Source organism: Cyprinodon tularosa, unplaced genomic scaffold, assembly GCF_016077235.1.
Source record: "Cyprinodon tularosa strain WSP-4 unplaced genomic scaffold, ASM1607723v1 ctg248, whole genome shotgun sequence".
Lineage (NCBI taxonomy): Eukaryota > Metazoa > Chordata > Actinopteri > Cyprinodontiformes > Cyprinodontidae > Cyprinodon > Cyprinodon tularosa.
The window spans coordinates 766,457-790,000 of NW_024038921.1; the positions used below are offsets into that span (position 1 = coordinate 766,457).

General features: G+C 39.5%; 1 protein-coding gene across 4 annotated transcripts in view; it reads left to right on the forward strand.

Annotated features, from left to right (window-relative positions):
* LOC119785392 (inositol 1,4,5-trisphosphate receptor type 1-like) overlaps positions 1–23,544 on the forward strand; it is a 144,388-nt gene that overhangs the window by 81,629 nt on the left and 39,215 nt on the right. For 3 of the 4 annotated variants that reach the window (XM_038288022.1, XM_038288020.1, XM_038288021.1), the window contains 2 exons: positions 14,927–15,059; positions 17,480–17,667. In XM_038288022.1, the coding sequence (XP_038143950.1) occupies positions 14,927–15,059; positions 17,480–17,667 (321 nt within the window). Of the gene's footprint in view, positions 1–12,281; positions 12,330–14,926; positions 15,060–17,479; positions 17,668–23,544 lie in introns of all 4 variants that reach the window. The other variant, XM_038288019.1, reaches the window with a different exon arrangement.

The following is a 23,544-nucleotide window of genomic DNA, read 5'->3' on the forward strand; positions in this document are numbered from 1 at the left end:
TGCACTGCTGAACCTGTGGCTTCTTTAGCTGCCTCATCTGCTAAGTTATTACCAATGGCAATAGGTGTTTTTGCTGTCTGATGAGCCGCACATTTTACAATAGCTAACGCAGATGGAAGTTGCATAGCTTTTATTAACTCTACTACTGCTTGCCCATGTGTCACTGGGGTGCCATCTGTTCTAACAAACCCTCGTTGTTTCCAGATGCTAGCGTTTATATGGCATACCCCATATCCATATGCACTGTCAGTATAGATTGTCACTCTTTTACCAGTAGCCAATTTACATGCAGCTGTTAATGCTTTTATCTCTGCCAATTGGGCAGAGCAAGGTTGATCTAGGCTCATCGATTGTACCTTGGTAAAGGTCCCATCGGGAATAGTTGGACTATTCCATATCCAGCTCTATTCCCTGTGTCACCTCTGACGCATGATCCGTCTACGAACAGCGTCAGATCAGATGGGATTGGATGATTGTATAAGTCCTCCCTTACCTTCATGAAGGTGTCCGTCTCCTGGAGACAATCATGGGGCTCACCTTCAGTGGGCAATACCATTCTTGTGGCTGGGTTAATGGTGGTACAACGTTGTATTGTTAAATCAGGTCCTGAAAGTAGAACTTCATAACCTGTTCGACAAGCTTGGGTTATCACGAAGCGTGGACTGGTGAGCAGTGCATGTAATTGATGTGATGTGTACAGAATAACAGGGTGGCCCATAGTAATAACTAGGGCTGCAACTAACGATTATTTTAAAAATCGATGAATCGGCCGATTATTTTTTCGATTAATCGATGAATCGGACAAAAAAAAATTTTTATATTAACTTCTTTATTCCAAAATAAACATTTTAGACAGAACAAACAAGCACACAAGTACAGGTTGCTCATTAACTGTACTGGTGCAATATGAAAAATAAATGTTTGTGTAAAAACTACGCAAACTTACATGAGAAATGTAGCTGTACATCCACAAAATATAGGCTACTTTGTTTCATAAAGCGCAAAAAGAGACAGGCATTTTTGTTTTTTAAAGCCCCTAAGGGGTTCAAACAATAGGTCCCCCCATTTCAACAAATGAGTTTTTTTTAGACTAGAAGAGTTCTGCCTTTTAAGACAGGAAAGTATAGCAGTTAAAGTTGCTACTTGAGAAAATACTGAACCATAGAGATAAAAATAGCCCTGTGATTCTAATTATAAATTGTATTTGGAATAAAAATGAGAGAACTAGGGGTGGTAAAAAAACACATCCTCCAAAGACAGATATTTACATGGGAATGTGGCAGATAATTAATTGACATATTACTGATCTTGCTGGATTTTGTTCTGCTTTACTTCCATAAATTGCAGAATCTTCTTTTCTTTATCTTTGCCAGAAGATTTAAACTTTAAAAGCCTTGCCCTCATAATTTGCAAGTTAATTTATTTATAAAGAAAATATAAACGCTGCTTAACCAAATTTAAATGAAATTAAAAGTAAAATAAGTAGCCAACCTTATCACTGTCTGTAACCTACTAACAAGGTAAGGAAAGCATCAGATGAGCGAACTGAGAAACTAACGTTACGTTTCCCCTCTTTAAAATGAAACAAACATGGTTACTCATCCTGCTGATCAGCTCTCTTCACTGCCATTGAAGGCTCCAACGTGTTTTCTTTTCAGGTGCTGCGTCATAACAGTGGTGCTTCCGTGCCATGTTCATTTGTTTTTACAAAAGTTGCATGTTACGACTTTTTTCACTTTACAAAGCGCAGGCTATTTTAATTATTGTGATCAATTTGCGCCGTCAATCCCGGCGCATGCGCGCTTCATTTGCAGTCTGGACGCTGAGGGTAAACTCCTCACTAAAATCCTGCGGCTCTGACTCTGACTGCCGCGCTGAGAGGGATTCCTGTGGGAGAGGGAGAAAGGGGTTGGGATGGGGGAGGCGCCCCACGGCAGGCAAAAGCCGCCAGTGACACCGTAAAAAGTCGCCAGATTTGTCGCCAGTCGCTTTTTTGAAAAATAGTCGCTGGAGGGGTCTGAAAAGTCGCTGAGTTGGCAACACTGCAACTGCGGCGCTGACTCGCTCCGTCATATTTTTTTTTCTTCCCCCGGATGACGGCGGCGGATGACGCATTAATCGCGCGACACAACTAATCGATGATTAAATTCGTTGCCAACGCTTTTAAAAGTCGATTTTTATCGATTTTATCGATTCGTTGTTGCAGCCCTAGTAATAACTGAGGCCTTTTTGTAGGCGAAGGCTGCTGCTGCCAAACCCTGGTAGCAGGGAGGCAGACCTTCTTCGACACCATCTAATTTTGTGCTGTAATAAGAAATTGGCTGTTTACCTGTGGGGGTGTCTTGCATCAATACTGCACATGCATACCCTTGTCGCTCAGCCACATAGAGATGGAATGGTTTGCCATAATCTGGATTGGCCAGAGCAGGAGCAGTTTGGAGATCTTGTTTCAGCAGCTGGAACGCACCCTCTGCCTCATCTGTCCATTGTAATTGGGCTGACTGGTGTCCTTGACCTGCGGCTTTGATCAGCGCTCTCAGTGGAGCCGTTTTAATGGCATAATCACACACCCACGGTCTGCTGTAACCTGCCATGCCAAGGAAAGACAACATGTGACCAACAGTCTGAGGTTTGGGCATTTGAGTTATGGCTTCGAGTTGGGACGGTGCAATACACCTCTTGTCCCCACTAAGTTGCCTGCTGAGATACTCCACTGTTTGCTGGCAGAATTGCAATTTTTGTTTACTTACTTTGTGTCCTCCTTCTGACAAAGCAGTCAACACTGTAATGGAGTCTCTCTCACTCTGCTCTTTAGAAGCAGAACAAATCAGAATATCATCAACATACATCAACATTGTAGATGGTATGTCAAGGTGATTTAAGTCATTCGCCAGTACACGATTGAAAATTGATGGTGAGTGTACAGAGTGTACAAAACCCTGTGGTAATCGTGAATATGTATATTGTTGGCCTTTGTACGTAAATGCAAACAAATACTGGGAATCTGGATGGACCGGTACACTGAAAAATGCAGAACACAGATCAATCACAGTAAACCATTTGGTACCTGGGGGTATATTACTCAGTAGTGTGTGTGGGTCGGGTACTACTGGTATCTCTTCTGCTACAATAGCATTAATCAATCTTAGATCATGGACTAATCTATAGTCATTACTGTTGGGCTTTCTAATGGGAAAAATTGGGGTGTTACAGGGGCTTACTGTTGGTTTAAGAACTCCTGCTGTTTCTAATCCTGTAATGATGGGCTGTATTCCTTCTACTGCCTCTCGTTTAAGTGGGTACTGTCTTTGGAAGGGCAATTTAGCATTTGGTTTGATGGTGAATTTGATGGGGTCTGCTGATTTTACTAATCCTACATCTGTCTTACTTTTAGACCACACCTGCTCTGGGACTTGTTCTAATAGGGATTCATGTTCTGCAGCCACTGCCATTTGTCTTTTCCCAGGAACTTTAATGTGTTCTGCAATTACTTCATCAGCCTGTGAATATGAAATCTTAAAAAACAGTCCATCTTTTGACATGCTAATGCAATCCCATGCTGTAGCAATCCATTCAGTGACTTGCTTGGCTTTTTGAACCATAGGTCCTAGGTCATGTGATTCATACTGGTCTGCAATCAGTAATGTGACATGTGGTGCTGAGTTGGCAACCTGGAACCATTCTGCTACATCTTTATCAGGAAATGTGACAACAGCTGCAGCTTCTTGTGGTCCAACCACTATGTCAGCGTATTGGATGACAGTTGTTTTGTTGTTTATGTCTTCATCCCAGCTTTTCTCGTAGTCTTCGTGTGTTTTGCCTTTGTCATAAAACATGGTACAATGGAGAGGAAGAAAAGGTTCTTTAGATTTCTCGTAGTGATTCATTATCAGGGGTCTCCATGTTTCCCACTCCAGTTGGAGGAAGGAGGTTGGTGATGTGAGTTTCAGCCAAAATACTTGGTCTTCTGGCTCATGACTTGTTATCTGGGGGGTCTTTTGCAGGCCCATTGGCATCATGTAGGCTTCATTCTTGTCTGTTGCTTCAAAAGAAATTCCATTAGGGGTACATTTAATTTTTGCATTGAGCTGGCACAGCACATCTCTACCCAGCAGATTTATGGGCGTATCTTCTGAGTAAAGTAGTGGTGCATACACAGTCTTTTCACCTATGATCATGGGAACTGGCTCAGTCATGGGTATTATTTGGGTTTTCCCAGAGAAACCTACTGTTCGAATCTTTGATGCTGAGAGAGGCAGGCCAATTCCACTTTTTCCTATACAGGAGTAGGCCGCTCCTGTATCAATCATGAAGCGATGATGGCTGTCATATATTGTGACATCAATGCGGGGTTCTGTTTGTGGACGTTGGGTTAATACAGGTAGAATGGCCTCTTCATCAGGTTTCTCTGGGCACCCCTATAGCCAGTACATGTCCTGTCCCGTTCCATAGGTGGCTGGTCCAGCAGTAGGGGGCTGAGGTCCCATCCATGGGTTAGTGGGGCAGTCTCTTTGCATGTGTCCAACTTGTCCACATCCCCAGCATTGCATTCTCACACGCTGTTGTCCCATGTCTGGATCTGCCTGTGCCATCTGCTGGTATTGGCCTTGAGGGGGCCTTCTTGGGGCTCCTTGTGGTCCCCTCCATCTTCCCCTCATGGGTGGCCCCCCTCGTCCCCTTCCGAACGTTGCTTGTTGGGGACCTCCTCCTTGGTTCAGATGCACATGAATAGGAGGGACTGGTTGAGGTTGGGTCTGCTGTGGCAAGGCTCCTCCCACAGGCGGCGCTGGATATTGCATCTGCTGTGTGGGCGGAGGAAAGACAGGAGACACCACTGGTGCTTGTACGACTGCCTCCCCTGTTGGTGCTTCCTCAGTTGGGGGTGTGGCAGCCACAGTCAGTGCCGCTTGATGCTTGGGCTTCTCTTTCTCTTTCTTTGCTTTGGACAATTCCCCAATCTGCAGCTGGGTTAATTTGGTGGCCAGCATCTTGCTTTGGTCCTCAAAGGCCCGTTTTTCGGCCCGATGCATGTTCACATAATGTATAACATGCTCAGAGAACAGAGGCCAGTCCATCTTCATGAGCCCCACAACTCCGTCCAGTTTGGCTTGTACTTCTTTGGGCATGGCCTCTCTGATGTAGGTTCTGAATAGAGGGCCAGATGTTTTCAGTTCATTCCCATCACTTCCAGTCTCTGTTTTCCATTTCTGTTGGAACCTGTGCAGAAACTGGGCGGGGCTTTCATCATCCTTTAGGCATTCTTGTCTCAGCTTAGTTGGATCACTGCAGGTGGGGTATTTGTTCCTTAAGGCTGCCCACACTTTGGGTCTTATTTGGTTGAATGGTATCTTGTCGTACTGGTGTGAGGTCATGACCCTTGGAAGCTGGGCTTCGTCAAACACTTCTCTGGCTGCTGAGTGTCCTGCTGTCTTGATTAGCAGCGCCTTGATATCTCCAGCTGCAAGATTGATGTCTCCAGTGATTTCTTCCAGCTTTTCTATCCACCTGTCAGCACCATCTGCCAATGGGGTCAGCCTTCCAGCCAGTGTTATCATGTCCATAAATGACCATGGCACGTATCTGTCGTCATGAGGTCCTTTAGACAGCAAGGGAGCCATATAGGCCCCTCCTTGATTTTGTCCTGTCTTCTGCTGTCGCGTCTTGGACCTGGTCACCATTGGGTTAGGGCCACTTTTTACTATTTGTAGCCCCACGTCACACTCAGCTATGAGTGGCTTCCGTTCTTTTGCTGCTAGCCTACTTTCCTCCTTGAACCCCTCATGGAATGGGTTTGTAGACGGCTGTATGTCTGAGCCTTCAATGTCCTCCCATTCAGACACATCACCTCCTTCCTCCCCATATTCCATGTCTTCTCCCCCTCTCCTTCCTGCTTCTCCGATCAGGGACAAAGTCCGTGGGCTTGGCAGGTCTGGGCAATCAGTTTTGGCCTCTATTATAAGCTGCTCCGCTTCCATTCTCTTCAATTTTTCCAACTCTTCATCTCGTCTTTTCTTCTCCTTTTGTTTTTCAAGTGTCTCTTTCAAATTCTTTAGTTGTCTCTTTTGTGCTTTCTCTTCCAACTCTTTCTCCCTGTTGACGAGTTGTACAAATGTTTCCGTCAGTTCTGCCAAGTCCTTGTCTATCTTTTCTGCCAGTGACTCGGTTTCATCCAAACATAACTCGGTCCTGGGATCTGAGTGGCTTTTATATGTTGACTTGGTCCTAGGCTCTGAGCGGCATGTGGGGCCTCTTGGGTATGGTGAATGTCTGCGACGTACTGGGGGTAGGGAACGGCTAAGGGTAGATTTTCTCTTTACTTCTGGGGTTTTATCCCATTCGTCATAGTCACCTCTGTAGCTATACTCTCCCTGCTGTGTGTTACTCATTTCTTTTTCTGTTTCTTCCTCTTCTTCTTCTAAAACTAATTTAAGTTGTCCTGTAATCTTTCCCTTGCTACCTGACTCTATCACAACTGGGTACTGACCTGCTGCGCTTGGGTGATAAGGTGGTGGCTTATGATCAGTGTAATCAGGGGCTGTTGGGCTCCTTTGGTGTTCTACTTTAAAATATTGCAGAATGTCTCTCTGTTCAGCATGTCTCTGTTTTTTATGCAAAAGCATCCGGTCTCGTTTTTTCTCTTTATTTCTCAATCTTTATTTAACTTCATCACAGCACGAAGGATCAAAGCTGCCCCCTTTAGGCCAACGATTTTTCCCAGATGTCATCTTATGCCATTCGGTCATGCATTTTTGAATTTTGCGCTTATTGGATGGGTGTGTCATTATTACCAATTTGGCTGGCGTCAGCCCGTCAGACTGTTTGCTCATATTGGTTCCCATGGCTACCAGCAGTCACACAACCGTCCGGGTCCGTGCTTATTCACCAGCCTTTGTAATCCTTAGTTAATTTTATTTTAACTGGTTCCGCTCTCTCCAATACAAATCGTGTTTATTTTTCTTTTAGTCTCTTTTTCTAGTTAACTTGCTTTCCAATTGTAGATCTCTTCAATTTTGAGATAAAATCTTTAATAAGACAATTTTGTAATGTTATTTTGCACTTTCACTAATTTTATACCTTATATATTTTACTTTATGTAAACTATAGTTTGTAATAATATATGCTTATAATGTCTTTATCTTATAATGCTTACAGCTTTTTCCAATCTTATTTAGGAACTTTGTTAATTTATTTCATTCTCATAACTCTGTGTTTTTCAGTTACCAATTCTGTTTTCCAATCCTTATTAACTTTCAGGTTATTCTTTTTAACTATATTCTGTAATAATTACTTCTATTAATTTATTATTATATCTTTAAGCTTTATCAATATTATAATTTGTATCTATTAATTAATATCATCCACCCCTTACTCCCTCTTAGTTACTTAACTCTTTCACTCGACACACTAACAAAGACACACAAAACAAATGATTATATATTTACAGTGCACATCTTCTTTTCCTCACTGTTTCCTACAGTGGCATATACGTTTTTCCCTGCTGCCCCGGATGCACCCAGATAACTGGAAATGCATAGACGTCCTCCGGATGGTCGAGCGGTACTATTCTCCGATTATCGCTTAATCGGTAATATTCTGGCTATCACTTAGCCTCTCAATACCTTTATTCCAATACCTAATACTACTTAAGCCGTCTCGTGGAGCACACTGACTACCTTAGTCACGATACCCTCACGTAACACGCGTACACTATTGGTTCCGGATTTATGGCTTCCACAGACTATGTCAAACGCTTTGACCAATCTGTCCCTTTACCAATCATCCGCTCAGAACATCACGTGCTAAGCTTAACTTATTTACAAAATAATTTAAACACAGAACAGTTCAAATACAGAATAACACAAACATTAATAACACTTAAATCATGCATTCACATTCATACGTACCTGGACCCTTCCTCAGCTTAGTCTGCCTTTATATATATTCTCATATAAATTCTTATCAAATTTGGAAATTACTTTATTAAATTTGGAAAACTAGGTTCTTTTAGAAGAGCTTTGTGACGCCTGACACCCACAAGCAGTCGCCGGAGGCTGGTTCCCCACTAATTTAGAAAATTATAACGAATTGACTCACCTTCAATTGGTGAATTATGGGCCCTTGGGGTTCCACGCCTTCCAGCTGGTGCCTGCAGATCGTCCGACGTCCCCTTTTTGCTTTTCTCCTGGCTGGCTCGCCAATTTGTCGTCTTTTAACTCTTCTTAACGACTTAAAATTGAAGCTAGGTTTTATAAAAATTCAAAGTTCTTAAAAAGCAGAAAAAGTCTCAAACAAAGATCCAAAAATCAGGCAGAGGCAGCTGAGTCCACGTCCAGGGTGTTTATTACAACACATCCACACGGAGCTGGTCACCGGTGAGCATCAGCAACAACAACTGAACAAATGGTGAAAACAGCCCTCTTTTATACATTTCACTGGGCTTGGGGCTCCTCCCCCAAGCCCCTCCTTTTGTTGACATCATTCCAGGTGTTTTTCTTCGGGTAAAACCAATTATTTTTATCTTATCAGTGGAAAACCCCTTTCAAAGCATATTTTTTATATATTTAATCAACAGTCTTCGTTACAGGTTATTGTGACATTTCTTTGCAAATCATGTTGACATTTAGTGACATTAAATCAGAAACTTATGACAATTTAATCAACAATATGTCAAAACTAAGCCTCTCTTCCCATGTGATTTAGGACCATAATATTACAAGCCAGGTCAGCCTGACCCAGGTGGCACCTGTGCGTTCCTTGTTCCAATAAAACATCACCCTTTCTAGGACCAGTACTGCACAGTGCATTTTGAAGATGACAACTCTATCCATCACAATTAGCTTGGCTAAGCTTATCTGAACTGGGCAACCTTGATATGTCAAATAACTCATTTTTAATGAGTATGCTTCTTATCACTAAAGAGCCTGTACCCTGCATTCTCCTGCAGATCCCAAACTTCCAGGGCCAGGTGCAGAGTTACACACACACACTGCTCTGCTTTTCTCATCTTGGCCTTGAATGTCTGTTTTACAAAAGTATTTGTGAAAACAACTTTAAACTATATTTTATTCCAATCATTGGTGCAGATTAATACACAACAAGATCAAAAGACATCAGCCAAGATATCTGTTGGACGACCCACATATTGTTCTGATTTTTATATGCCTTAACGGTAGTAAGTAAATTTTTCAATAATTTAGACTTAGACAGATTTATTTGTCATTTTGTCTACACAAGTGTAAAAACCAAATTTCGTTTAGAACAGCTCTCTGGACAATTTTATTTTTTTTCACTGTATGTGTGAGATTAAACACCACATTAAGCCTTTATACTATCAAGACAAGGCTTTGAGTTTAAGAGATCAGACTTGGACATTTGGATTGAAAGAAAGTAGGAACATAAACTCACATATTTTTAGGATGAAAACTGATTTTAAGTCTTTGTAAATATCTGGTATTAAATTTGGTTTAACAAAAGTCTGTAGCACTGTGAATTTAGAAGTTGTTTTTTTTTTGTAAAACCTTCAACAACATCAATTTGCACATGTTCTGTGTTTTCCCTAAATTATTTTTACATCTTCATCACTATCTTTTGCACCCTCACCCACGCATGCAAACCAACAAAAATCTTCTCTCGTTTTTTTTTAAATGAGCATCACATCACATTGTTGCAGCCCTGAAAACAGGTCTGGTTTCATAAACACAGAATAACAGGATGTTAATGAGGTATAAGTTTTAAAATAATGCGATTGTGAAAACATCTTTAGTGATATTAAATTATATTATTTTTTAAATAACCCTTTTTTTCATCACATTTGAATAATTGTAGCACTGTTGGTGCTTTATCAAAAAATATAAGCCTAATAGAATAGAGTTGAATAGAAAGATCCTTTATTATCAGGAAATTCAGGTGTAGCAAAATTAAAAATGTAAATGAATGCAGATTTACACATCACAAAAGAAGTATATAAAAAAATTTACAAATCTATTGAAAACCTGAATCAAGATTAAGAAATTGGAATAAAAAATAAATAAATATATATATATATATATAAAAAAAAGAAATTGTAATTGACTCTACAGTTAAGGAAATGCCTTTATCTAAAAAAAGAAACACTTTGCAGTTAAGAAAACGGTATGCTTACATTAAATTTAATGCAGTGTGCAACATTGAAGTGACTGAAAACCCCTGACCTTTAGCACATGAGCTAATCTAGACTCTGCAAATAACAGCATGGATGCAAATGCTTATTAAGCTGATAACAACCTGGAAAATAATGTCATGAATATGAATACAATAATTAGGGAGGGAGAAAGTATCCCCTCAAAGATGTATGCAAAAGAGCAAAAAATTGTCGAGGTGCTAAAAAAATTATCTGTGGTTTCTTTCTAGCCTACTAACTTACAAAAAAAACCTGTTGAGCCATGTTTTCAACAATTCCAAAATACCAGAAAGCTTATGGCTGCTACAAAACTAGAGCAAACAGTCTATATATGTCAGACTGCTTGTATTATCCGCCCAATGTTCATAGACCTGTTGTATATTTGTTGTTTTTTTTTAATCATCCAAAAATCTAAAGAAGTAAGAATTCCCGATTCTGATGGCACTGCTTACATTAGATGCCTTGAAGATTCTTTGACTTATCAGAAAGATAATATGTTTTAATTTGACCAAATGCCACATCAGGGGAGTTGTCTGAAAGAGTAACTGGAGAACCTTTAGATTTTTTTTAATCAATTACCAATTTTGTATTTGTAAGTTGCCGTAGTAGTGGCTGGCAAACTGGATTTTTTTTTTATTTAGGTCTTGCGTGGTTTGCTTTATTTTTGTTTGCAATTCCCTTTGTGTGTAGTAACATTTTTAGGGCATAAACTCTGTTCTAAATACTAAACCCCACCAAGTCAGAACAAGAAAATCCGTGACTATCTTGCTCCCCTTTTTTGTCTTGTATAGGTGATAATCCTGTGTTTTTGATGACAGATGGCCCTCGTTAGTGGCTCTGTGTCATTGGTTTAGTGGCCTGGTTTCTTTTAAAGGGATTATATAACTCTAACCCCTTCACCGGTTGCCTCTGCACTCACCTCTCCTGCCCCCATAATGCAGACTTTTACATAACATATGCAACACCCTCTGCATCTAATGTCATGATCCCTTAGTGGGTGCACAGTGAATATAAATGTATGCATATGCTAAGATGATATTCAATCTGAGTTACTATTCTTTTGCTTCACTTGTGAGGAAAGTGAAAAAGGGAAAACAACACTTCTCTATATTTGATGCATTTGAAATGTGATTTTTTTTTTCTTTTTTTTTGAGCATGTTCTCTGGAACTTGACTCGTAGTGAAAACTTCTCACCTTTTTGATTTCTCGTGTTTGACCTTAACTGACTGTTGACGTGTGATTTCAGTTTCTGCTCGGTTGGTGCTTTATTGTTGAGCTGTAAAAGATGAGTCTGGCATTTAGGAAAATTGGCAGATTCCTACTACTGTCTTTAAATATGCTTTAATGAAAACGGTAAAGGCAGGAAGCTCATGCTCAAGTTCACAAAGCATCTGCTTGGTTTAGGAAATGTTCTCTAAAATGAGTTCAGCTATTTGAGTCATTACTGCGCAGATATTATAGAAATATTGAAACAACTAGTCTATAGCTCTATTACAGTAGCAGCCATTCTAAATGGCACTTTCCAGTCAAACGCCAGCCGAATGGCAGCAAACTTCCCTGCAACTCCCAACAAATTACTCACTAATCACCTGCATTATTTTTATTTTAGATTTAAGATTAGTTCAGAAACGAGAAATGAGGAAACTAATGAAGAAAATTAAAGTATGTGAATCTAAGGTTTAGGAGTTGAGACTTTCCTCAATAACAGCTTAGACTTCATCCCATTTCCATTTTTATCTGCTACTTATTAACATATTAACCTTTGACCCTCTACAACACTGTATGAATTACAATTTTAGGTAGAAAAAAATCAGCTTTATTTCAACAAACTAACAATGTGGTTAACCGTTTTGTGATGACCTCTTTTGTTTGAACTAATTTGGGCATGCTTCATATAAAAAAAGACCTTACCTGTCTAAGTTGCAAATCTTTGCTACTTTCCTGGTTTCTGACCTAGCTGTAAAAGCATGGCAATGCGTACTGAGCAGACCTTTGCATGGCAACTTGTTACAGCTGATAGGTATGCTGATGTGATAATTATTCTGAAAAATTCTCTGTCTGTACTGCATGAATATTAACTCTGTATTTGTGTTACAATGCTTGAACTACTCACTGCATACAGAAGCTGGATCAGAACGTGCCTGCGAAACTGTTGGCAGACCAGAGAAGGGTAGGTACTCACACCAGCATTGCCGCTTAACTAACATCATTAATACTATTAAGATTTAGTTAGTTGTCTTATTAAACAAATGGAGGTAAAAAAATAATACATTTGTGTTTTTATTCTGACTTAAATAACATTAATGTGAACATGTAACTTTGCAGCGAGAATAGTTTCCTACTCTCTTCATTGCAAATAAAATATCATGGTTTTGGTATCAAGACCTAGCCTGACGTAGTCGTACTCAATTCTAGTCAGAATATGAGTCTGATACTGCTCCATAGAGCTGTGATTATTGGGCGTGTTTCGAATGAACCAAGAAAAAAATGCCTCTGCACTCAATTGGATAGACCTACAACCAATAAGAGCAATGGAGTGCGTGACGTATGTTAAGCGATGCATAGTTGTTGTCAGCAAAAATCAAAGCGTGCCGTTGCACGCCTAGAATAAGAACATGAGCCTTGATCGCGTTTCTCTGTTCCTCTTTTAAAATTCATTTGCTGTCGATATCTTCTAGAACAGACCTAATAGCAGAATCTACTCACCTCAATTCTCCGGCGGCAGCCATTGTTGTTGTCACCCAAGCACGCTTTGGTGACGTGGTTGATTACGTTACTGTTGATTATCTGTCCATCATCGTATAAAGCCCGCCCTGACAATTTGATTGGATCGTCAGAGGGTGGGCGATCATACTCGCGCTACTATGGAGCAGAGCCAGACCGAACTTCCCGACCTCAAACCTTGTGGGCGGGACTAAGTTCGGAATGGCACCCAGGCTAATCAAGACCATTTACTGACCCCAAATGTCTCGGTGAATAAGAATTGCTTTGCTGCCATTTTTTAAGCAGATGGACAAATAGGGGCCTCTTTTCCTCCTGGTCTGTTTTATGATGCATTTGTTTGAACTTAGGCACCTATATCCTCTTGTCGGTTTATTATAAGAATTGAGTTGTTGTTAATTGGTTTCAATAATTTCAGTTTTTAAATTTCAAAATTGTAAAAACAAACACATTTTGAAGGATAATAGCAGTAATAATGATAAAACCAGCTAAACTAATACTATTGTTTTAATTTCAATATTCAGTCACCTTGGGTAGAAATTTGTCGGCATGACGAATATCTTGACTTGAGGCTTTTGAGACATTTCTTTACATTTTTCATCCTGTTAACCTTACAACATCATAACATCAGTCCGTTGACCACCAAAGCCTGCTTTCCTTTATACAAGTGTGAATGCCTTGCTTGGCAAGACAGGATTGTTAATGCATTATGGCTGATCTCAACACCTTGCTGGGAAGGCTTGTAGATCATACATGATTTAAGATAAAACCAGAACTCAGAATAAATTCTGACAAGAAACGAAACAAGGTGAGGTGTATTGAAACAACAGAACTACCTTGAATTAACTATCATCGTCTCACAGCACCCACCATCCTTCTGCACCACATATTTTAAAAAGTCATAGCTGTACGATTTGTCTTTATATTGCTATCTATATTCCTGATTCAGTAAGTCCTAGAGCGAGCTAAGTGAAGCCTTTTGTTGCGGTTTTATGTTTTGCGAGGGAAGCTATGGCCAAAGAATGCTAATTCTAATATGATAAAAGGCATAAACTTAAGCCTTCATTAATATCACTAAAATGATGGGAAAGGTTCGTTATTGATTTGTTGTCCCTATTTTCATGTTACTAAAACCTGGCCTTTTAAACAAGGGTGTGCACACTTTTTTTTAAATCAACTTTTATGTCCATGTAAAGTAAAACTAAACGAAAAAAGTTTTAAAAGCACAGCAGAAAATATATATGCAGATTCATACTGCTGAATAGCCAATGAAAGATGAGTACTTTGAACCACCTACAAAAAGCAATCGTGACCCCCAGAGCATGACGCCGGCGGCAGGATTTATATAATTTCGCTGCCGTCTTTCAAGGACCACCCACAGCTCACGATAATTTGCACATAATTGCAAACAAACACACAATTCGCAGGCTTCTTTCATTTCCTTCTCTTTATCCCATGGGAGGTCTTTCATGTAACGATGGGCTAGTGTTGCCATGCCAACGGCAGAGTCGTGCCGCTGACTGTTTTACAGCAGATGAGTCACGGTGTAGGAGGGTTGCCCTCGAGTCTGCCTGAGCAAAAAAAAAAAAATCAACAAAAAAGCAGGACCTCCCATTGTCATTAAATAAAAACACTGTTTCTGTAACAGACAAGACTTGCGTCAGAGGCGCATGATATAAACTTGATGCTGAACATGGCAGGTTTTTGGAAAGATTAGTATATTTGCAATCATTTCTATTGAAAACTAATAATGTAGAGTCAGGTTATGACAAGGCTCTTTCCAGCTTAAATTGAAAGGAGCAGGTGTTGTTAATTCTGCTGTTTTATTAAAGAAACCATTAACTAAATCTGGTAGCACTTGTTAGAAACACCAAGCATTACCTTAACCTGTGTTCCTCGGAGATCACAGGCTGCAAACCTGTTGCTGGAGTTTCTAAGATTGCTTCTTAATAGTTTTTTTTTTTGTGGACTGTTATATAATCTCCCATCTCTCGCTTTCACTGACGTCACATCATTACATCCTGCCCTCTCTTTTCCACTAATCAGGGCGAGGCGCTCAGACGGATTCTGGTGAGCCGTTACTATGGAAACTTCCACAGGAGCGGTGGGCGGAGGGACAGCCTGACGTCATTTGGCAATGGCCCCCTCAGTCCGGTAGGACCGGGCAGAAGCCAATCAGGTGACCTTTATGTGTATTTTCAGGCCTAAACACAAATGTTCTTCTTATTTTTTTTGTGTGCTTTTTTTCTCATTTTGCAGCAAAAAGGCAGTGAGAACAACTGCTTCAACAATTCTATTTGGCTTAAAGCGTATATCAAGCATTGACCAAAGCCTTTTGAAACCCTTGGAGGGCATTTTCCTGCCAGAAATGATGTTAGATATTAGGTGGCAAAGCCTATGTGAAGCTTTTGCTTTGCATTAAGTGAATGTGGCAGTATCTGTCTGGCCCTGTTCTGCCCTTTGAGCACCCAGACCACAAGAGTCTTATCAATACATGATAAAGAGGTCAATGTTTTACTATCTGGAGTCAAAATACTTAGGCAATGTACCATGACTATTTGGGCCATTGGCTGATCTCTAACATTTATATTGTATTTTCGTCATATCATTGTTATGTTTTTTTTTTTTACTACTTTAGCATCATCAGATCAGAACAATGTGTGTCTAGCCTATAATTCATTCACATTCTTATTTTTTTTACTTTTGTCAGCCATTTGTAATAAGTCTGAATACACAGTTTCCTTGATCGTATTCTCTTCCTTCCTATTTTCTTCCTCATGCTCACCCAACAGACCACAGAAAGCATGCCCTTTTCACTCATGATGAACTTCTTTTTGTTGCTAAGAGACGGGCTGGTGCTTCCTGTGGAAACAGTGTATGCACCTGTTGTAGAAACAAGAGCCAGGAAAGGAATTTGATATGCAGCCTGAAGTTGGGGATCCAGAGGGGGCAGAAATATGTGGGAAAACCTTGATGCAATGACACATCAGTAGAATGCAGCTGTTTTGGGCTTGTTACATTTCATTAAAAAGTTCTTTGCTGTTCCTAAATAAAGTAATGGATTTCATGTCTATTTAGAGCTAAGATAAAAAAAAAAAGACAGTGTATTTCTTTCTGGCCACAGTTTGTTTTCTGTCATTGTCTTGTTTAAAGGCCCAATGATAAACCTGTTGTAGTTTTTTGATAAAATGTTAAATGGCCTGTAATTATACATTGCTTTTTCACGTCAGAGGACTTGACCAAAGCGCTTTACAGTAAAATCAGTCATTAATTCATACACTGATGGTGGCAAACTACATTTTAGCCACAGCTACAATGACAGAAGCGAAGCTGCCGTACATTGGCAACCACTGGGCCCTCTGACCACTATCAGTGGGCAATGCAGGTGAAGTGTCTTGCCAAAGGACACAATGAGACTCAAAGCCAGAGCTTGAACCGATAACCTTCCGATATCAGGGCACAGACCCCATTGTTGCCTCTAAAGTGCACCAAAGTATTACAATATTTGGAAGAACTCATCATGCATCACTAACAAGTATCCCAGGAAACCTGTAGGAAAGAAAAGAACTCTGCAGCCAATGTCCTCCAACAAACATTAAAGTGGGAACAAAGTATTTTTTGACATATTCCTTTTGTTTCTTTTGCACTAGTCCCATCTAGAGTAGTTGTTAGCAAAAAGATGCATCTTCATTCACATCTGACAAAAACACTTTTCTTTTTAAAATCCCATTAGCTTTTTGCAACCTCCTTTGTTTGCATTTGTGATTGTAGGACATCAAAGGTGTTTTGCTAAATATTAATACAGAATATTTGAGATTTGAAGAATTACTGAGATACATTAGCCTGTGTTCCACCAGATATAAGTGTACCCAACCTTAACAGTAATGAATTGATTTGTAGTGAACATTTTTTATAGAGTCTGATTAATAATAATAAAAAAAAAGAGTAGTATAAACATGAATAAATATATAAAAAAAACAAGGTTCAGTCACATTTATATTAGAGAGGTTGTTTTTGGGAGCAATTAAGTCTAGAAAAGGAGATTTGGTTAAACTTAAAATGAATAAGTAAGCTATTTTGTTATATTTAGAGTGTAAGCATATACTTCAATAATAATAGAGATTTTAAAGCTGTTTTTTTTTATCAAATAGGGATACGTGGTGGAATAAACAATAAACAAATTACTAAAAACTATTAATGTTGGAAAAACTTTAAATAAGTCACAAATCGAGATTCTGCATCAAACTGATAACATCATTCTTGTACTACATGGTGAATCTTCAAAATAGAACTCAACTCAGTGTTTTACTGCATTTTGCACCATCTCTATTTATTTATTCTTGCACTTCTCTGAACTTTCCACATCAATGCTTTTTTGTACCATGTCTCTCCCACACTGTTTAGATTTTGATCACTGCTGCACTTTAAGAACGGAAATGTTCTTTTTTTACTGCTAAGCTGCTCATTCACTGTCGGAAAGCTTTATGAAATACATTTTGATTTGTATACACACTTTATACAAAATGACAACAAAGTTTGTCTACGTCTAATAAAATGTGCATCCCCGGTTTGACTTGTAAACCTGCTCTGGTCTTGCAGCTTTAGGGGGCTCAGGCGGCCTCAGTCGGGCGGAGATGACCCTGGCTGAAGTTCAGTGTCATTTGGACAAAGAAGGAGCTTCTGATCTTGTTATTGATCTAATTATGAACACTACTAGTGACAGAGTCTTCCAAGAAAGCATCCACTTGGCCATTGCATTGCTGGAAGGAGGAAACACAACCATCCAGGTCAGTCGCAAAAATCTGGACTCTGTCAGCTATTTTTTCCATGTGTATTAAAACATGCGTGAATCTTTAAGGTTAGTCAGTTGCAAATAGTTTTCACTTTGTTTTCTGTTTTGTTTATCTTTTCAAATTAAGAGAATGGAATACATGGGCATCAGTATGTCATTGCAGTCACACATATACATATCCACCATATCCATTTCTGTATCTAATTTTATAGTCTAAAAATCAGGGCCTCTGTTAATGATTTTTCTGGTCTGTAAATAATAAGAATAATCATGCTCCGAAATTAACTTAGATATTTCCCCCCTCATTGATTTAACCAAGACCCTACAGACTTTCTCTCTGCAGGTCTTTGTTGTCTTTCTTTTTAAAATCGTTTTATCTCTCAGTCTGTCCGTATTTGTCGGTCAGTCTGTGTGCTGTTGTGTAAGCGGGGGCCGTGCATAATCAGATTACAGCAAGGAAGCCACTAAGGCAGAGATAATGCATCGGCTTCCCACGGCTGCTGCAGAGCAGCGTCACGTGATCTGTCTGTGTTAGATAAGGCACTGTGAATGAACAATGAGGAATGTCTCAGCCTTCAAAACATTCCTGCCTCGCTCCCTTTACATTCTCCTGCCGCCCAAACTGGGTCACGCTGAGCCTCTGAAACTGGGGCAGTGGGGAGCGATGGCTGAGGAAACACAGAGGTGGGATTGAGGAAAAACTGGAGCCGTCCTAAGGCTCTTCGATCTGTATTTGTTCTTGTTGAGATGCCCAATTGCTGGAAAAAGTTCCTGCAGGGAAAGTAAGATATTCCACTGGAAACATTTTCCCGTCATATAATTCTGGATATTTTCCTTAAAATGGCCAACAGTGTGAATAGAAGCCAAGCCAGTTATAGGTTATAGTTTCTCTTCACTGTCTTTATTCACTGTTACTTCTAGAACACCTGTTGGGTGTCGCATATCTCATTCTCATGTAACATCGTTAACTATTTACTCTTGCCCGACATAGTGCACCAAAATAGCCTGACTATGTATAACACTAGCATTAATGCTTCAAAAGTTTGCATACTTCATACTGCAATGTAAAGCAAATGCATAAATACCCTAAAAGCATACTGTAAGCCAAGTACAAAAGAAGTGAGCAACATAGAAATTGGAATCATTGTATTTGAAAAATCTGCCCTTAAAATTTTTTATTAACTTTAGAATCAAAGATTACCCTGTGAGAAAATTCAAGATTATTGTTTTTTGTTTTTTATATTGAGTAAAAGTTTTTAAGCTCTTACCTTTTACAAGGTTAGAGCTGCAGAACAAAACAAAGAGAAAAGATAAGCAATTCAGGTAACAAAAAAAAAAACGCCACCTGAAAATGACTGTTCATTAAATTAATCTGGAGAAGATTAACAACAGGATTTGGAACAAAAAAAGGTGTTTAGGAAATTCCTATCATAAACGTGGGATTAAACTGCATTCAAGCTTTGAGAGTTTGGAGAATCTGACTTAAACTTTGTCAGGAAAAGTGAAGAACCTTGATGTTAAACTTTGTTGCAGTAAAAACAGAAACAGATCTTCATTGAACATTGAGGCAGTCGCTGTGGAAGAATCTTTCAATCTTCTTTTATTATGCCATGAAAATTGAAGCCAAAAGTTTTAGTCTCTTCAACAACCATAGACATCAATACTTTGATCTTTGTTAAAAAGTACTCCATAAAGTAGAGTCAGGAAAAGTATTTCAATTTTACAAAATTTAGAAAAAAGAAACAAAAAATTTGAAAAGTGTAGTGTGCATTTAGGATATTCCCATGTTGATGGCAAGGTGCATTAAGCTATATTCAAGGCAATGACACATCAGTAGAATGCAGCTGTTTTGGGCTTGTTACATTTCATTAAAAAGTTCTTTGCTGTTCCTAAATAAAGTAATGGATTTCATGTCTATTTAGAGCTAAGATAAAAAAAAAAAAAGACAATGTATTTCTTTCTGGCCACAGTTTGTTTTCTGTCATTTTCTTGTTTAAAGGCCCAATGATAAACCTGTTGTAGTTTTTTGATAAAGCGTGATGGAAAATGGATGGAAAACAAACTTCTTTGCAGAGTCAAATGGCATCTTTATGTAAAGTGCAAAGTGAGTGGAGGGAAAAAGGAGAAAGACAATTTTCAATGTTTTGCGGTTGTTTTTTAAAATATTTTATATTTAAATTATATTTCTTTTTTTCTTTTGTTTACAGCTATTTCAGATACATATATAAATTACAATAATAATATTATTGTTGATATACATGGCTTAGAAATACATCTTTTCAAGGCCAATCTGCTCATTTGAATGTATTAGAACAAAACCTATTTGAATGTCTTATGTGGTTTTTGTAGATTACATGCAACATGCCTACTTACTGCACATGCAATTGTTTATTTTATTTTCCCTCAAAATGTAGCTTTCCTAATTTGGATTCTTTGGTGGTCAGGCTTTCAGCACGGTGAACTTACCCATGACATGACATCTCAATAATTTGGTGCTGGAATTTTATTTATGTATGTATGTTTATTGTCCAAAAGTAACCAAGTCAAGCATTTTAAGCACTTAATAAATAAGAATTTTGCAGCATATTTGATAAAAAAAAAAAAAACGCTTTTAAGGATATTAAGATACTAATTGTATTCTAGGGTCCCTTCACTATATGTTGTGCTTGTCCTTCTTCTCCTGTCTTCTATTTTCCACCTCTGTCTCCAGTTCGCTGCAAAGAGCTATGACAAATCACACGCAAGTGTAATTTTGTTGTGACATGGTGACTTGTGACATTTCACTCATTGGCCATCTGTCATCTAACTATGCGGCATGTTGCTCTCTTTTCCCGGCAGAGCTGCTTTGAAGAGGGGAAAAATGAAGCCTGGTCATGTTAAAATTAAAAATCCCGTCAGTCTGGAATAGCTTGTGGGAGGAAAACAATAGAAGAATTAAAGAAAGGAGGAAAAAGTCTTGAGGAGGGGTAAAGGAGAGCTAGCCAGAAGCTCCATTTGGTCTACATGTGGCACTAGCTGACGTGAGAGGAAAAGAGGAGCGAAAGTATAAATAGCTGTTACATAACATCCTTTTGTTGATGCCAAGTGGCGGAACGGAAGGAGAGAAGGGAAAGCGCTATGACCTTGTTTTTCAGCACTGTCCGCCCCCTCCTGGCCCTGCTCCTCTCCGTCTCATAGTTACAGACAGGCTCTGTGTTTACCCATCACTACCCCTGAGATGCACGCCACCCTTCTGCATCCACCTCATCTCCCTCCACTTTCGTCCTCACCTTTTTATGTGTTTTCGGCGCTACCAAAACATGCAGAGGGGTGTGTTGAAACGGTGGCACAGATTTTGTTTTTTGGATGAGCTTCTCAGGGCCAACGTAGAAACTACAGAGGCAGTGAGGTGGTTAGATGTGAAAGTTTCACGTTTTCACTTCTGATTCATTGTCAAAACATTTCTGAAGAAATCAAAAAATGAAAGTGAGGTGTGTGTTTTTTTTTATTTATTTTTTGTTTGTTTTTTCGTTTGTCTTTGCTGTGGCTTCGTCTTTGTTTCGGTGACGCACTGGGCTGACTAAAGTGCAGTTCTTGAAAACAGCCTGGGTTTTGAAAAAGCAAAGAATGTGAGACTGCTGTGCTGCAGGTGAATATGAAAATATTTCAACTATTTCATATGACGTGCCAATTTAAAATGAGGAAAAGAATCATGACACATAATATATCTGATAAAGATGATATAACCCTCCTGGCGACTTTCTGCACACTCAAACAGATTTAGACACCTGTAAACTGGCATTTCACCAGAGGAGCCTATCATAGTGTGAAAAGCAAGTTTGATTACGTAAGATACTGCTGAGTTTGGAGAGCTTGGAGAGAAAACTGCGCTTTAGGGCGTTTTTTTTAAATTGTAGGTGTGTCCTTTTCAAAATTGGCATGTTCTAATTTCCAGAGAAAGCTGACCCATTTTTTTTTTATTTTTTTTTTGTGAGTGCAAAAGTCAGTGGGCGTACTGGTGCATGCCGTCTCCTGCCAGTTTGTGCTTTAACTGTACAAGGTTTTTATGTGTCTGTGCCAGTTATGTAATGGTTAAGGATGATTTCTCCTCTGAGTTCCCTATAGTCATATTGACTGTATGTTATGCTGGCCCGTGAGCTTTATAGACATAACTAACCCTCACCGCCCTCCCCTTCCTGCCTTTCCCTCCACAGGCATGCTTGGACTTGTAAACTCTGGCTGGACTGTCAGCGCTGCAGCTAATCCCATCTCGATGTTTCTACCTATCATCGGGTTGTTTATTACTCGATGGCCTTGTCTTGACTGGCGGTTTTGCTCTCTCTCCCCACAGTGCCTATTTCCTTGTCCCTGAAATTTGTCCGAATGCGTACGTGCAGCAGGCCTGCAGCCTAGTGCTGGAGGGCAGGGCTGTGAGTCTCCTTTGAAGTGTGGGTTAGGATTAATAGCATTGTTTCTCTCAAGGTACTTTGGTCCAATAGGTTATTAGACCAGCTTGTTTGGTTGCCCCATAGTTCTGGTGCCCCAATTTAATTTCAATTAAATAAGAGGCAAAGTATTTCTAAAACATGCAGAAAGAAAACAGCTGTTAGGAGTTTTCAATGTTGTTCAGCCTTACATTTAACCTGGAAAGGCAGATCTTTATGTAAGAAAATTTTAGACGTGGCCTAAATACTTCCTGATAACATCCCTATCCCTCGCTCTCTTTTCCCCCTTGCTCAGTCGTCTCTTCTTCACATTTTTTGTCAGTTTTTCTTCCTCGTTTCTGTCAACTCCCCCACACACCATCTCTGCCCCTCGATGTGGTTAAGTAGGCCAGGCTTGTCCCTCCCTCCTGACCTATGTAATATTTTTCACCCTGTATGTGTGGCAAGGCTGCTTTAGCTGTTAAAAAGCCTTCCCTAAAAATAACGAACTCATCACTTATCCCGTGCAGTCGTACACCCATCTGGAATAACCCTGACATTCTACAAAACAATAATGTGATAAACTTTCCGTACTGGAAGAATAAAGGTATTACATATCTGGATCATTTGTTTGAAGGTACGGAGTTTATCACATTCGCTAGATTAAATTTGCAATATGGCATTAACAAAAATAAATTCTTAGAATATGAGCAAATCAAAGCTATAATTAGAAATAAATTTAAGCATATTGATGGAGGTTTAATAATTCCAACTAAAATATCAGAGTTTCTAGAGTTAACCCCCCCCAAACTACTGTCTAAGTTATACAGGACACTGACTAAACTGGATGATACAATATCTCTTCCTATTACTAAATGGGAGGAGGATTTATCAGTCAGCTTTGAACAAAACATCTGGGCTCAGATATGTCTAAGAACTTTTAACATGACCAGAAACCCCAATTTACAATTAATACAATACAAAATCCTCCACAGAGTGCACTATACAGGTCAAAGATTATTCAAGATGGGTTTTGCGCAATCTAACATCTGTCCACAGTGCACAGGCAATCGACTTGATAATTATTTTCACGCGCTATGGTTATGCACGCCGGTTCAGAGATTCTGGGTACAGGTATGTAAGGATCTATCACTGTGCCTGGGTTGTAAAATCCTAATTTCCCCTTCAGTTTGCTTGCTGGGTGACTTTGAGGGAAGCTCTATGGGAAAAAAATCGGTTTGCTTGGCATTCACTGCATTATGTATCGCAAAGAAAACTATCCTCATGAATTGGAAGAGTAAGGATAAACTCAACATCAATCAGTACAGAGATCTGTTGTTGGATCATATTAATCTTGAGACAGCATCTGCATCCCCATCAGACCGATCTCTCTGGGCTCCCTTGATCGGCTCCATCACTTAGTGTAGTGGGGGGCTATGGGGTGCGTCTTGTGGGGCGCGGGGGCTAGT